The 16,232-nt window shown below is 33.5% G+C and overlaps 1 protein-coding gene and 1 non-coding gene across 2 annotated transcripts; one reads left to right on the top strand and one right to left on the bottom strand.

Moving 5' to 3' along the window:
• Positions 1-5,163: 5,163 nt before the first annotated feature.
• Positions 5,164-5,268, top strand: LOC121763138. Its single transcript, XR_006042380.1, has one exon. It is a non-coding gene; the product is annotated as a U6 spliceosomal RNA (small nuclear RNA).
• Positions 5,269-9,718: 4,450 nt separating this feature from the next.
• On the bottom strand, positions 9,719-11,100 carry LOC121760181 (expansin-A4-like). Its single transcript, XM_042155807.1, has 3 exons — positions 10,925-11,100; positions 10,318-10,630; positions 9,719-10,228 (listed from the first exon to the last, which is right to left on the bottom strand). Exons 1-3 carry the CDS (start codon positions 11,067-11,069, stop codon positions 9,925-9,927), a joined length of 762 nt encoding a protein of 253 aa, XP_042011741.1. The 5' UTR covers positions 11,070-11,100; the 3' UTR covers positions 9,719-9,924.
• Positions 11,101-16,232: the final 5,132 nt, after the last annotated feature.

Here is a 16,232-nt window from a genome sequence, read left to right as displayed (position 1 = left end):
TTTAGAAAAAGAAGAATATCTTTAACGTTTTAAAACTATCACAAATTATATAAATGGCCGATTTATGGATTGTGCTTAGTTCGATCGGAATAGTAGTATAAAAATAAAACATGAAAAACTAAGATACAAGTAAAAAAAATACAAATGTTAATTCAACTATATAGAAAAGAAGAAAAGCATAAACAAATTGACTTAAAAGATATGGTTGTTCTGTTCGTGTAGCCAATTTGATTTCCTTTAGTCTATGATATAGTCATAGTCACAGTTTAGGAGTAATAACTGATAAACTATTCTTACTACTCATAGTATTTTGTTCAAGTATTTGTACCTTTTTCGAAAAATGTACTATAAATGAAGAATTCACTAATTAAGAACAGTTATTGCAGATAAAAGGATGAAAATACATTCAATGTGGATGGAGTCAGCGCGACGATTTCTTTAAAGTTAAAAGGAAAAATTGTTTTAAATTTTCTGTAAATATCAAATACCCACATATGTTATGTTAATAACTATTCCTTCCTTTGTCCATGAAATCATATCACAATTTATCCTTTTATATATCTACAATTTAAAGTTATAGTACTACAATTTATTTCTTTTATCTTTTTTTATAGTAGAGTGAAAATTTAATTTCTCTAAAGGGTATCGCCTTAAGGGCTACTTGATATGATGGAAGGGAATGAAGGGATGTGATGACATTTCTAACTTCATTTCATTTTTTTGCTTGGTATTTTTCTTCTTTAGGAATCATCATTTCATTCAATATAGGAATATAATGACCATTCCATTTCATTCTCCTTCTTTTTATTTTAAATTTTAAAAAATTTATACTTCCTCCGTCGCAACTCAGTTAAGTTAAAAACTTTTGGGCACAGAGATTAAAAAATTGTATTGAAAGTAGGAGAGAAAAATAAATTAGGAAAAATAAAGAAATTATATAATAAATGATAGAATAAAGTAAGAATAATTGGATATTTTGTTATTTGTCCAAATAAAAATGATTCAACTTTAATTGGGACGGATGAAGTATAAATTTTATAATTGAAACACACGCACATATGGACTACAACCACATGTGCGCGCGCACACTACCACCACACGTGCGCATACAACACCACACGTACACACACATGCAAGATATATTAATTAAACTAATACAGTACTTAGTTAGACAAACTAAAATGCAATAAAATATTGAATAGCTAGAGAATCACATCTGACGTGGCAGCTAAATCTTTTTATGGTCGGTTCGTGAATTTCAAGTGACAACCTTATCTATGTTACACGTATAATATTTGGCAAAAATGTCTTTGAATAAATATTTTTTTGGTAGAATCAATATATTAAATATTCATATTTTATTTCATTATAATATAATTTATAGTTATTATGAATAGTATCAATCAAGGAATAATAATTTCATTTCTTCCTTTTGTATTTATTGTACTTACCAAGCACAACAATGAATTCCATTCCCATTTCCATTCTCCTCATTCAATTCTATTATACCAAAAAGCCTCTAAAAATTTCTAAATTAGAAAAAATATCATTTAAAGTCCTTAATTTACATTTCTTCTGTCTTTTTTTTTTCTCCTTTCTCCACTATTTTCTTTCTCGCACAACTTCTCCTTTCTCCACCTCTCTCTTCTTGCTCCTTTTTTTTTATGTAAGTACTATATAGTGGGAAAGTTTTTTTTTAGTTCACGAATTTCGCCAAGTAGTCCATTCGTCCCATAAAAATATGTGTACTTTCCATTCTTGTCTGTCTCATAAAAATATGAAAATTTTCATTTATGGAAAGTTGTCTCCAATTCATTACTCATATACATCAATTTATTTACAATTTATAGCACTATGACCAACATTACAACTCATTAAACACTAATAATAATGTGGGTCTCACTATCCACTACCACTACTTTAACTATCATATTCATCGTCTTTCTTACTTACCAATTGTGCATTAATTCGCGTGCTATTTCAATTGCCCATATTTTTATGGATGATGGAGTATCATTTTCGGTTTTGAGGACAAGTGCGACATTCTAGTGAATAACATTTCAGAATGTTATAGGGTCCTCTTGTTTGCACGGGAGAAGCCCTTGTATGGCATGCTCGAATGCATTGTGTATGTACTCGAGTGGAAGTTGGCTGCAAAGCTGGAGGACTATGTCAGACCCAAGATAAGGAAGAAATTGAGAAGATAAAGGACAAGATTGGGGACTATATGGTGAGGGAGGCCAATGAATGGAACTATCAGGTGAACACTAAGTTCAATGAACAGTTCTTAGTCGAACTACAGGACCGGAGTTGCATTTGTAGGCGTTGGATGTTGACCGGGATACTGTGCAAACACGCAATTGCTGCCATCGAGATTGCAACGGAGGATGTGGACTCCTTCATAGCTAAATGGTACTCAACGGAGACATTCCAAATGGTGTCTGTGCCTGTCATCTAACCGGCATAAGTACCGGAGTTGTGGCCAAGTACTCCATATCCCGATGTTGTTCCACTAGACCTTGCGCAACTGTCCAAATGTTCGAAGGGAGCAAGGCAGAAAACGGCCGAAGAATTGTTTAAATTCTCCTGGCCTGCTCCATGCCAATTAAATACTCCATCCGTCCCACTTTAGGAGTCCCAGTTGAGTTCGGCACGGGTTTTAAGAAATGTAAAGGAAAGTTGGTGAAAAAAGATAGTGAAATGTGGGTCCTACTTTTTTATATTAGTTTTATAATAAAATGTCAGTGAAAAAAAGTTAATGGAATGTGGGGCCTAATACCATTTATGAAATATTCCAACCGGGACTCATATAGTGGGACACCCAAAAATGGTAAACCGGGACTCCTAAAGTGGGACGGAGGGAGTATATCATTTTAACCAATACCAATAAAATACCACATTTGAGTTGATATTACTAAAGAAATAAGATTAACTTACTTATTGTGAGTGTGTATTCAACGCACTCATTTTTTTTCACGATGGGTTTGTCACTACCGGCAAGGCGCTCGTACAAACTACCTTTGACGGATTTGTCACTATCGGTAAGGCGCTCGTACAGACTAAGTTTGGCGGCTTTGTTACTGTCGGCAAGGTGCTCGTGCGTAACACATTCTCAATAATATTGGAAAGCTATTGGAAGGCAATTTAATGTTATTGATTTTGAAACCAAAAACTAAATAATCGTAACAATAATCCAAGAATAAGGGTCAATACATTACATTTTCAACTACCGCCTCAATAGCATGAACCTTAAATATTATATCGAAAGCCTCTTCAATTTTTTTCCTGGATACAATAAATAACGAATAGTAAATATTTAGTATAAAGTAATCACCTAACTATGAGGAAAAGAAATAACTTAATAACCTCATCTTCTACTGTATTTTCGGAATTCATGGAAGGGAACTTTGGTAGGGTTTTCATTTCACTCCATCAAATTACTTGAACATACAAACAAGTGTTACAACAACAACAAAGACCAAACCTCAAAATATTCACTAATTCCTCAATTTTGTCCTTAATTTCTGATAAATTCAATGCTAAACCCTCAAAATCGGAACCACCGACTAAGGTTGACGACAAACAGGCTTCGACTTCTTAAATTGGCTCGCACCACTTGAAGAAACTGCATTCCTTCATCTCACATACAAAGTAAAGCTTCCCCTCTTGTCGGTTTGCCTTGGCTGGTGACATATACCGATTTTTCGATATACTGCATATTCGGTAAACCACGGTATACTGCGGTATAGAAAAATTGATACCGTTATCGTATCAAAAGATTTCGATACGGTATCATACCATACCGATAATTGCGGTAAACCGAAAAATCGGTATTTTTGATATTTTTTCGGTACAGTAAGTGTGGTATTTCGGTATTTTTCCCCACCCTACATTCTACTGGATCATCACACAATTATACCCACATTTTATTCACATTTCATAAATTCTTTGCATCTACTTTTCTTCATATTTCTTAAAATTTGATAATTCTTTGATAATGTATGCGGTTATATTTTGTGTACTAGCTTAATTTATGGGTCATTTTTATTTGTGTTTAATTCAAGTACTTGAAGTTTTGTATTTAATTACTTAAGTAACATATTTCGATAAAATATTGAAGGTATTTATTGTCATATTTTCTTCAGAATTTCAACAACATTAGCTACATTATATGGACGAGCCAATTTTTTTACAATTGCCAAAAATAGCTTAATTAATCTGTTAGAGAGCTTGAATTAGCAAGACAAACTGGATTGGTTATTTACGGTCATAAAACTCATGTTATACACTTTACACTAGACATAAGACACGGTTCAACGACTTATTATCATTGGATTAACAAAAGACGTATTACTAGTATACCAATTCAACATCTTACTTTTTTATTTGTAGTAAACAAATTACCAAAGATACATTACTATATTTAGCGGTTATAAATATACCAATAACTCTTGACTAAAACATACTAGTATTGCAAAAAATGTGAAAATCACTGGAATAGTCGTCCCTTGATCAAAATTTCGAGGCCCGAGCCCTGTTGAGGCCCGCATATATTGAGGCTCAGTTCGGCCCAGACCCATGTCTAGTGCGGGCTGGGCTGGGCTTGGCTTTTATTAATTTTGCTAGGCCCAGCCCGGCCCAGGCCCACATTGCCATGTGGGCTCGGCATGGCCCGATTGGGCTGGACTTTGATTAATTTTTTTTATATGTATTTTAAAGATATGCTAAATATATTATATAAAAAAAACATATAACTTGTATTTATATCTCATTTACACTAAATCTAAACTTAAATCATGTGTTTAATTTCATTTACTGACTTTGTATACACATCATTTTTTGTGTTCTTTATTCTATCTAAAAAGTAACTGCATAACTAAAGGAAGAAACAATAATGTTAGTTTTCTTAGTAGATTATGACATATGAGTTGATATTATATTTTAAAACTACAAGTATATAAACTAACTAACTAATTTAAAGAATTCTATAATTAATTATCAAATTTTAAGGTTTGAATATGTAATATTCTTAAAGATAAATTCAGAACCATCTTTTTTTGCATCTTGGATAAAAACATAATAGAAAAAAATTAGATGTAGTTAAGATGGAATGTTGCATTCATAATTTTGTTGGAAACTTGTGTAGATATTAGACTATTACTATTTGAGTCCATTCGGAGAATCCAACAAATTGGAACGATATAGAAAAAATTATTATGTCTCATGCACAAGATGACATGCATAAATAGAGAAATATACTACTATTAGTGATTAATCACCTAAATATTATTTTTTAAAACTAATTATATAAGGTGGGCCTGGACCGGGCCTGGGCTGAGCTTCAGATGGTCCTGGGCATCGGCCTAGCCTGGGTTTACAAAATGGCCCAATTGGGGCCTATCTCAACTAATGAGCCCGGCCACCGGCGGATCAAATTAATAACAAGGGGGTACCATTGTAACCCAAAATATGAAATTAGCCTAGTGGTAAAAGCATCATTTCTCCACGTAGCGACCTGGTTCGAACCATATGTAGCCCATTTTTCGCTATTTCTCTCAAGTTTGTTACTGTCTATTACTCTATTATGCTTATATTATTATCTAATAATGTTTGAATATATGTTTATAATTTCTATTATGCTCATATTTTGAAGTTTCTATAAATTAAAATAAATTCTTTGTTATATAATTATTTAAACCCTCCCCCCAAATTTATAGTGAAATTTTTTCAAGTAATAAACAAGAATTTTTTTTTAAATGAAATGACTGAATGAAATTGAGATAACAAAAAAAAGATAGATTGAATTTTACATTTTCAAGTTAATATAATTATTTATCGTACCCTCAATATGAAATGTCTGGATCCACTACTGAGCCCGGCCCAGACCCACTTTGTTTCACTGGTGGGCCAGGCCTGGGCGTGGGCATGTCCTCCTGGGATTGTGGCAACAAGCATAAAACAGCACATTCAGAATGCAACAAAAGGGCAGACAGAGAACTAACATATATGCAGATCAGTAAATCATGAAAGGGAAGGCTTTGAGAGGTCAAAAATCTGCATTTTGATTTGGTTTTCCAGTTACAAGGGGAACTCATTCAGGATTACACTATATAATCTATCAAATGGTTAATATCTACCCTGCAAAAACAACTGGGTCATTACAAATCCCTTGTTGGTAAATTATTTGAGGATATCATCATTCCACTATGTGCAAGATATATCAAGAATTAACATCCAACAATAAGCTTAGGGCCCGTTTGGTAGTTATGTCATGTTTCGACTAGGCATGATACAATTCATGATACTTATCATAGTTTCAATTAGTTAAAAAATATATATTGGGTGTTTGGTAGATTAAGATAATTGTGAATTATCTTATTTAAGTGTTTGGTTCAACAAGTCACAAATAAGGATTAAAATTGTAATTGTCAAAAATATCCTCATTAATTTTATTTAATTACTTAATTTTCCTTATGTTGCCCTAATAATTCCTATAAGTATGGGTTATGTTACCCTAATAACAGCCACAGCCGCTCTTTCTGTATTATCAACACACTACCTTCACTTCTGAGCAGTGCTTCCATATCACGAAGAATCCGGTGAGTTTACTCACTTCCGTCTGAACAAGTAGGCGTATTTCGTTTGTTCAAATGTCCATTGTTGATGCAGTAGCTGTTCATTGTCCATTGTTTTGCCGCCTTTTTTTTGAATGACTTCTTTCTGTTTTAGCACTTTGGATATTGTCATTTCGTTTTCATCATCTATGAAATGTTTTGTTTTGCATAATACTTCTACTACTGCATATGCACTTACCTGCCCCTTTTTTTTGAATGACTTCTTTCTGTTTTAGCACTTGAGGAATCCAGAATCTTGTATTTTGGACAATAATCAGAGCATAAGCATTGATTAAGGATGAAGTATGATAGGTTGAGGAGTATAGGGGGAGGATATAGAGTGTGGTGGGGGACTTTGCTTCTGTATTGCATTCGTTGCAGATTGTGCTGCTGGTATCGGGGTTCTATACGTTAAGGCACCCCAAGCTCCGGAGCAAGTCGCCGCCCATCTCTATTGATACAAATACATCAGTAACATAATCGGGCACTCGAGCATTGCATCCAGTTTAAGAGGGCATCTTGAAAGTGGTTATATACCAAATAAAGGAGTTTTCGAGGAAGATAAAATAAGGATATGTACAAGGAGGAATGGACAACTTTGTATATCTATTAATAAAAAAGGACGTCTTCCAAAAACAATTTTATTCAATTTTCTTAATGAATGAATGTGCTTATGATAAAGTTCAGAATATGGTATAACAGCATATGCATCAATAAAAATTCATTCTTTGTTGCTATTGGGGATAAAAGTATGAAATGGTGAGTCGGACAAACTCAATCCTTTGCAAGCGTACTGTGAATATCTGTACCAAACTTGAACAAGCTCAAGAGGCCCAAGTTTTACCAAAATCTGGAAATAGGAAAACGCAGACAGAGCTGCAATGTGTCCAAGAGATAATGAAGTCACACAATTAGAGATTGGAGAAATAGTATAACAATTAGAAATTGGAGAAATTAGCGTTGAAATAATCCAAGACATTCGAGGGGTTTTTTTCCAAACATTTCAGATAAATCTTGAAGAATACTTGCAAAAAACCTAACCTTGATTCAGAAATAGAGTCGCGGGAGAAATGGAGTCTCGCCGGAAGTAATAGAGTCGCCGGATGTTTGAGTCACCGGAAAGAATGGAGGGAGGGAGGCAGAATGTTTTGTGAAGTGAGGAAGAGTTGTTATGTTTTGTGAAGTGAAGAATTTGTGAAGTAGGCGTATGTTTAATGAAGTGATGGAGTGAGGAAGTGGTGTTAGTTTTGGATTAGGGTTAGAAAGTTTTAAATTATGGGTATAAATGTATTTTGCAAAATTAACTAGGTATCCTTGATATGTAACATGCCAAAATGGGTGGTTACATAACATGCCAAAACATAGATTTTTTAATGGGCTTTGTGCGGGCCGATACAGAACACGGGCTATTAAGTTTATTAACATAGCTACCAAATGCACAAATAAACCCGGATTAATCCTCTTATCTAATCGTAACATAGCTACCAAACGGGGCCTTATAGTTCATAATTAGATTAAACTAAACGGAGTAAAAGCGAAAATTGGTCCTAAACATATGTCCACTTTACATTTTGGTCATAGACTTTTATCTTTTCAACTTTTATATCCTGAACATTTCAACTCAGATTACAATCGATCCTACATTAACTGTTCCATCAATTTTTAACATAACCATTTTAATCCCTATTTTGACCAACTTAAGCATGTTGATTGTGATTACTACTCCCTAATTAAAATCTTAATTATTTTGGGGTTATCATCTTCGTTCTAAGTCATCATCTTCCTCAATAATCCTAACCCCAAATTGATGACAGAGAAGCTCCTCCTTCTCACTACCTGCTGCTGCCGCCTCCCTCCAGCGCCGTCGTCCTGCCGCCTCCGGCGGCATCTCTCCCTCTCCCTCCGACTCCCCCTTTCTCAAGCCATATCATATTACTAGGTTTCAAAACTACTTCTTCCTCCTCGTTGAAAAACGAAGAAGGTAGAATTTCAGTGGGAGGTGGTGGAATTTCAGTCGGCGGTAGATTTTCAGAGACAGGTGGTGGAATTTGAGTCGGAGATGATGGTTGCGGTCGATTCTCAGTAGGAGGTAGTGCTTGAGGTCGATTCTCAGTCGGATTCGATGTATTTTTACTCGGAGGAGGCGGATTTTCAGTCGAAGGACCTGCCTTGCCCTTCTCCTTCTCCTTCTCCTTCTCCGTCGACTTATCGTTCTCTTTCTCCATCTAGGGTTTCTTCGTTCTCGTTCTCCTTCTCGTGCGCCGTCGTCCAGGAATACACTCCACCATCCGATCGCCGCTCAACGGTGCTATCGAAGTGAGAGAAGGAGGGAGAGACCTTTTGATTTTTGTTCAAAAATTGCAAGACTTATTTCTTACTCTTCATTTCCTTTTTAAATAATTTTGGTATTTTAAATGATATCTCCTTAAAATAATTAAGGTTATAATTAGGAAGTGGTAATCACAATAAACATACTTAAGTGTCATAATAGGGATTAAAATGGTTGACTGTTAAAAATTAACGGAACCGTTAATGTATGACCGATTGTGATCCGAGTTGAAATGTTTGAAATGTAAAAATTCAAAAGATAAAATGTATAATTAAAATAATAAAATGAGTATATGTTTATGACCAATTGGCCTTCACTCAACTAAACATTAAATAATACAATGTAGCATGTGTATCTATATATATATACTCTATACCAAATATAGTATCTTTCCAAATCTTGTTTTACATTTTAAATTAATTATACTTCGTGGCCCAAACTTTTACCCCATTATAAATATACCATCTCATACCATAAGTTGAATAATTTTTTTACTCAAATGCATTAACTATTTTCATCAAAATTCATATATTAAACTTATTTCTTTGAGGCGTGGAGAGTAGTACATTAAAAATTTGCATTTTTTTCAAAAAATGAGACTAACATATGTGAGAATTTAACATTTCAAATTAGTAATTTACCAACTACTCGTATCAAATCATTGGTAGTATTAATATAGTAGAGTCGAATAATCGACAACGCATATTGGCTTTACAGTGAAACACGTTGATAAAGTGTGTGTGCATGTGATTGCATATTAATTACTCAATAAACAAGTTCAATTTATATTTTTATTTATATATGAATAATAGTAGAGACAGAATGGCAAAGAGAGACGCAATTAAGGCCAAGCGGGTACTAACAACTCAACATACCTCTGCTTGAACCTCTCTATGCATACCAATCATAAAACACAATGTTCACCAAATTTATATCATCAATTTATATCATCCTACCTTAAAATTACGATCTAAATCCGCATTAAAATTGAGAGCCTTGGAAGGTCTGGCCAAACTGCCAATTCGCGGGCACCACGTTGTTCGCAGTGACGGTTCTGCCATCACTGGCTGTGACACGGAAGGAGAGGGATTGCCCGTTGAGATACGAATTGGCTTGCCAGTTTTGGCCAAAATTTCTCGACATTGTTTGCCAACCAGTTTTCGACCCTTTGACTGATAGCTCATGGACGTCTCCTGCACCCGCGACGTTGCTAATTAGAACCAAGTTGAAGTACGCGTGACCGTTGATTGTGAACCTAATCCCCCCTTTCTTTACACAAGCCACCCTGCATCAATTTTTATACTAGAAATTAAATTACCTATGTCAGAGTATTAATTTTTATTTAATTAATTAAATGAAGTGTTTTTGAGAGACCTTCTGTAGGATACCGGCACGATGCCAGCGCGGTACTTGGCGATTTGGAGGAAGGCGGGTTGTGCCATGTCGAAATGTTGGAGGGGCGGGTTGCACCATCCGCCGTTGTTGTTAGGGAGGCCGTAGTTGGGAGGGCAGAAGTTGGTGGCAGTGATTTTGACCGTGCCGGGCAAGCACGACCGGGAGTTGCCTGTGCACCGCATTTCGTACCATGCACCGCACGTGAGGCCGTTGTTGAAGAGGGCCGTGCTCAATGCCGCGGTGTTGGTGCCGTACCCTTGGCTATACATGTTGCCGTACCCACATGCCCCACCTATACATATAGTAATTTATGTTACTAAGAGATAGTCTGATAGAAAAGATAAATAAATAAAATCATAATAAGAACACACATTTTAGGTCATTTTGGATTAGATAATTAACTCCAAGATAAAAAAGAGTTATCTATCTTACTCAACAACCCGTATGAATGTTATTAAGTAGTAGTACAATCGGTTAAAATCGCACGCATGTTATTAAGTAGTAGTACAATCGGTTAAAATCGCACGCAACGTAAAATGCTTTTATGAATAATGATATGATAATGAGAAATGAATGAGTAACATACCCATGGTACCGGAAGCATCGGAGCCGCCGTAGAAGGTGGCATGAGCATTTTGCCAGCCTCCAAAATCAGCTCTAGCAACGCTCAATCCAAGAATGTGTAGAGCCAAGATAGAAATAGTAGCAAGAGAAACTAAGTTGGCAACCATTTTTTATTGAAGTTTTTTTAAGAGAGGTAGAGGCTTGATGAATGAAGTGAGGATAAAAGGGCGAAGTAGGAGGTATTTATAGAAATAAAACACTTAATTTCAAACAATGATTGCGAAAATAGAAAAATAGAAAAGGCGAAGGGAGACAGGATGGTGATAACAGCCGGCCACGAGGGGGTTTCTATGTGGTTTATGATAAATTAAGCATTTTTATTTTTATTTGCTGTTTTATTTATTTTTTAATTTTTTGGCAGCCAAATTATGAACATTTTTTAGATTGTAGGACCCCTCTTGCACATGGACGCAGCATCTTTATGTATTGTATGGAATTTCTCTATTTTCTTATATTAATGTCTTCATAAAAACGACTATTTATTATTTATAAGTCAAGATTTATTAAACAACTATTCGCAATATATTTGGCCTTTTGTGATTTGTTTCATATGTACAACGCTCAAACCCATTGGGGTGAGTAATAGTCCAAAACCAGAAACAAAAGTTATCCAACAAACATAACTCTTAGTCTCTTACTCTAGATGCCTATCCAAAAAGATGCAACATTTAATCAAACGGCAGAAGCAATAAAACCATGAGACCAACAAATAACAAAGAGAGAGAGCTAGTGAGGGTTCGTCGATGTCCACCCAAACTCACATTAGTCCGGTTTGAACTAAGCTCTACAGTTTTGTTTTTTTAACACTCTGTAAGAGACCTCATATTATAAAGTTAGATTCTTTTTATATATTGCTTGCAGCTTTGCTTATTCTTGACGTGAGTTACGATTTACACCCAAACTGAAATTCTCCGTCGATGTGACCGTAAAAAAGAAAAATTGGGACACCAGCTTTTAATCCATGAAGCGCTCGCTATAGGAAATCGATCCAAACAATATTGGCAGAATATTTAAAATGTAAAAGATAAAATAACGGGACGAAAATATGTAAGGTGATTTATTACATTATGTAAATAAAATGGTGATCATAGTAGTAGGATAATTGCAAAGGGGCATCTTTCTTCTTAATGACACCGATTTACTCTAATCACGTAATTAACGTGATTTATATGTGTGGCAGAAAGCGGCCAAATGAATGACGCCTCGACGCGACAAAAGCATAAATGAATTTTCTATCAACTTAATTTGGCCGATGTTAATGTTACATAGTTAGCAGACTGCTTATGTTTTCAACTCAATTATTCTAGTCTTTCACGTTAACTTGTATTCACTAAATGACAAGCTCCAAACATTAAATTGAGAAAAAAAATATTATACTCCATGTATATGTAGAGAGAGTGTGTTGATTATTAGTATAAGAAAAAAAATTATAGTGGGAACATGAAACTATAAATTGATTAACATCAATACATTTTAGTATTATTACTGTAGATATCTTATACGTTCACTCAATTTAATAAATACAATTAACTTTAATTAAGAATGTTTTTATTTAATTATTTCTATATGAGTATGACTGTGAATGAAATCATTCAAATTTATATACAGACGTCCTTTGTCGTATGATCATGTCTTGCTTTGTATCTTTTGTTAATTATGTGAGAGATTGGGATTTCAATTTCAATATTTTTCTTTCAACTAAAAATTAAATGAAAAAATAAATTGTCATATATGTGAATATCGTTATCTTTTTTCTCATTGTAGTAGTGTAATTTTAGATAACAGGGAGAGGGTTAGATGGGATGGATCTATTTCCACCGAAAGTTAGTTTACAAAAGCTACTTTATAATATATGTTAATTTCTTTATTATGTGTATTAAAACAGCAAGTAGGTGTATATATGTGTGTGCTGTCTTATCATTTTCCTAAGTACTATTAACAACTCAAAATGTACCATGCATTTTACAACCTACTTATTTTGTAGTACTATCTATATATTATGCTTAAATATGTGAAGTTAGGATCAGAGACAGAACAAAATATGTGTCTGGTTTTGTTGGATGTTGGTTGGGTTACAAATGAGATGTTCGTGTGTAATTTCATAAGAGAGCTTCCACATGTATAAATTATAATCTCATGCAATGATTGAAACTATTGTACCCCACAATATGATATACTCTTTGTAATATTTGAGTTTAAAAATTATAGTAGTATTTATTATTTCACACAATTTGTGGTACGTCTATATTGTTTGTAGTTATGTTGATCTACATTTAATATTACCTATTTCTATTGATAACCTACATGAATGGTGATAATTCGTAGTTATACTCAATTTTTTTATAACCGTGAATGAAATGCGTCAAATTTCAATTATTCAATAATCCAACTCAATCAAATTAAAATTATTTAAATGAATAATATGTGATACTCAATTTGTATTTGACTTCTTAATTATTTAACCGTCGATATTTAAGAATTATTTTCTAAAATTTCAGCCACAAAAGCATATTAGAATATATTGTGATAAACCTAGCTACGTTAATTGAACTTTATTGGGTAAAAAAGTTGAGTAATCGACAAGAAGGATTAAGAGGGATTAGCAAGTCATTGTCGTTAATGACGATAATCAAAGTCAATTTATACGGCGGCTGTCTCATACAAAAACAGCTCATGCGCATAAGATTAGTTATAAATTTCATCCCACATTTATTTATGATAACAATAATTGTTACGTTAAGGGCATTCACATTTCACAATAAGGCCCCAAAAACATTAGTATTGGTACGGTTGGAATTAATTTTTTTTAGTTTAAATTGTATTGATGTTTTAATTTATGTTATTTTTTTTAAATTAAAAATTAAAATAACAAAATACTATGGAAAATGGTGAAATTAGTGCAAGTGTTGTGGATGAATTAAAATGCAGACGTGACAGAGGAATATCGATGTCTGATTTTTGGGGTGTTATTATGGATGCCCAAATTATTAGGGAGATTAATTTATTTCATTTTGTATAAACATTTAATTCAAAAGAAATCGTTGGCATTCGAAATCATAATCTTTTGATTGTAAGATTTCGAGCTATTCTGACAGTTGTTCTTTTTACGCACTAATATTATTCATTTTGTTTGTATCGATTGTGATAATTTGATCATTCAAATGATATAAAGATCTGAATTTATTTCTGTAATGGTATATATGTCAGTTATATTTGAATTTAAAAAAGGAGAATTTTACTTTGTCTGTATTGATCATAAATTGAACATGTTGAATCCCTCGTAGCTTTTTTTTGTGACAAAATTATAAACGAAACCAAAAATCAAACAAAATTGCATATGATTGTGTGACAACACATCACTTATGAAGATTTCTGAAGATGCGATTCCCTAATAATGAAACAACACCAAAATCAGATCTAAATATCATTCACATGGACGACATTGAGTTTCTACATTATTTCGACCAAATAATTGCAAATAATTTCTAAAAAACGAAAAATAAAAAGTTTCCTCCGTAAGTAGCCATCATAGTATATGATTCAACCTATCTCTTTCTTGTGTACATTTTCCATACAGGTGGCCTTTTTGTCCAATTCAAAAGTAACCACGAGTTTAACTACTCCATGCGTCCACCATAAATTGTCCTATTCGTGAACGACATATATTTTAATGAGAAATTGGTAAAGTAAGAGAGAATGTAAAAAATATAGGTAAAGTAAGAGAGATATGGAGAAAAGTAGGTGAAGTACTAGAGAGGAGAAAAAGTGGATAAAGCATGAGAAAAAAACTTTCTATTTTTAGAAATGGAACTATTTTTTGTCGATATCAAAAAATGGCAAAATTAGACTATTTTTTGTGGACGGGGGAAGTATAATGCATATAATTCGTGTCATCATCTAATGACTGCACAATACAAATTAGGACATAAATATAGATCTAAATTTATAGTAGACATAGCATGTTGAGCATATAAAGAGAATAACTAGAGAATTAACTTTTTTTGTAGTTTGTTTTGTATGATTGGTCGATTCCTGCATGGTGAATTTATTACTTTGGTTATCTATATGCACAGTGTCCGATGCAGAAACAATTCTCGGTACACAATTAAATCATAAAAAGTTAGAAACTCTCTTTAAATTGAATATGCGTCTTATAACAAAGAATGTTTTGACGTTGTAAAGATTGTGAACTCATGTCCTCTATAATAGAGATCTATATTAACTGCACTAGGGGCTTCGGGTACATGTGCTTACATCCTTTTATCTACATTAATTAATTAAACTATAATAATAAAATTATATGTCTTATTCTAATCCATATATCTTATGTCTTAAATCGTCGATTGTCATTCCAAATGCCCGACAAATCATAGTTTTACATTTTAAAAGGAACACTGAAGTCTGAAACCAAATATGCCCTTATAGCATCCATAACTCAATTTTTTGTCACTACACAATTTATTTTCATTACACTATTTATAGTTCTACACTACTTTTTACCTCATAGCACCCACAATCAACTATTTTTTCACTTATTTACTCATGGATCATACTTTTTTTTATTTCTTTCAATTAAAAATGTAATTAATTAAAAAGTCTTTAATTTGAATACCCAACTAACAGTAATACTTAAAAAATAAAAAATTAAATAATTAAAAAACTGAAAATTATATAACTAAAAATCCTAAAAATTAAAAATTACATAATTCAAATCTTATTTTTTATTGAGGCCCAACTCTCCCTCGAGTTCCCGAACAAACAGGGCATGCGACTCCATTTTGTTCCATCATGAAATTGCTACCATATAGCCAAATAAAACCTGGAAAAATTCTTTTTTTAGTAATGCATGTTAATTGAATTCCATTTTAATGAAGAGCTTTAGTTGCATTCCGACCCAGGGAGTGACGGACAACCGTTATGCGTCATTAATAGAGTGACGCATAACCATCATGCGTCGTTATTTAGTGACGCATAAGTATTATGCGTTGTTATTTAGTGACGCATAAGCATTATGTGTCTTTCCCTAGCGACGCATAAGAATTATGCGTCTTTCCCTAGCGACGCATAATACTTATGCGTCTTCCGTCGGGTTTTAAAACAGGCAGAAGGCTTCACAGCACAGAGCAGAAGCCGCGACCCAAGCGACGAATCCCAGCAATTTCCGGTGAATTTCCACCATTTTGCAATCATATTCCGGTAATTGTTCTTCAATCTGGCTAAATACATCCTTTATTGCTTAATTTGTGCAGGTTTTCTGTAATTTAGCAAAA

Source organism: Salvia splendens, chromosome 13 (assembly GCF_004379255.2).
Source record: "Salvia splendens isolate huo1 chromosome 13, SspV2, whole genome shotgun sequence".
Classification (NCBI taxonomy): Eukaryota; Viridiplantae; Streptophyta; class Magnoliopsida; order Lamiales; family Lamiaceae; genus Salvia; species Salvia splendens.
The sequence above is the reverse complement of the archived record's forward strand: the minus strand, read 5'-3'. Positions and strand labels throughout refer to the sequence as shown.

Bases quoted from the DNA above. Each gene is read 5' to 3' on its own strand.
- LOC121760181 (XM_042155807.1), bottom strand. From the start codon at position 11,069: ATGGTTGCCAACTTAGTTTCTCTTGCTACTATTTCTATCTTGGCTCTA. The intron at 10,631-10,924 runs GTATGTTACTCA...CTATATGTATAG, and splicing joins CGATGCTTCCGGTACCATGG to GTGGGGCATGTGGGTACGGC. The intron at 10,229-10,317 runs GTCTCTCAAAAA...AAATTGATGCAG, and splicing joins GTGCCGGTATCCTACAGAAG to GGTGGCTTGTGTAAAGAAAG.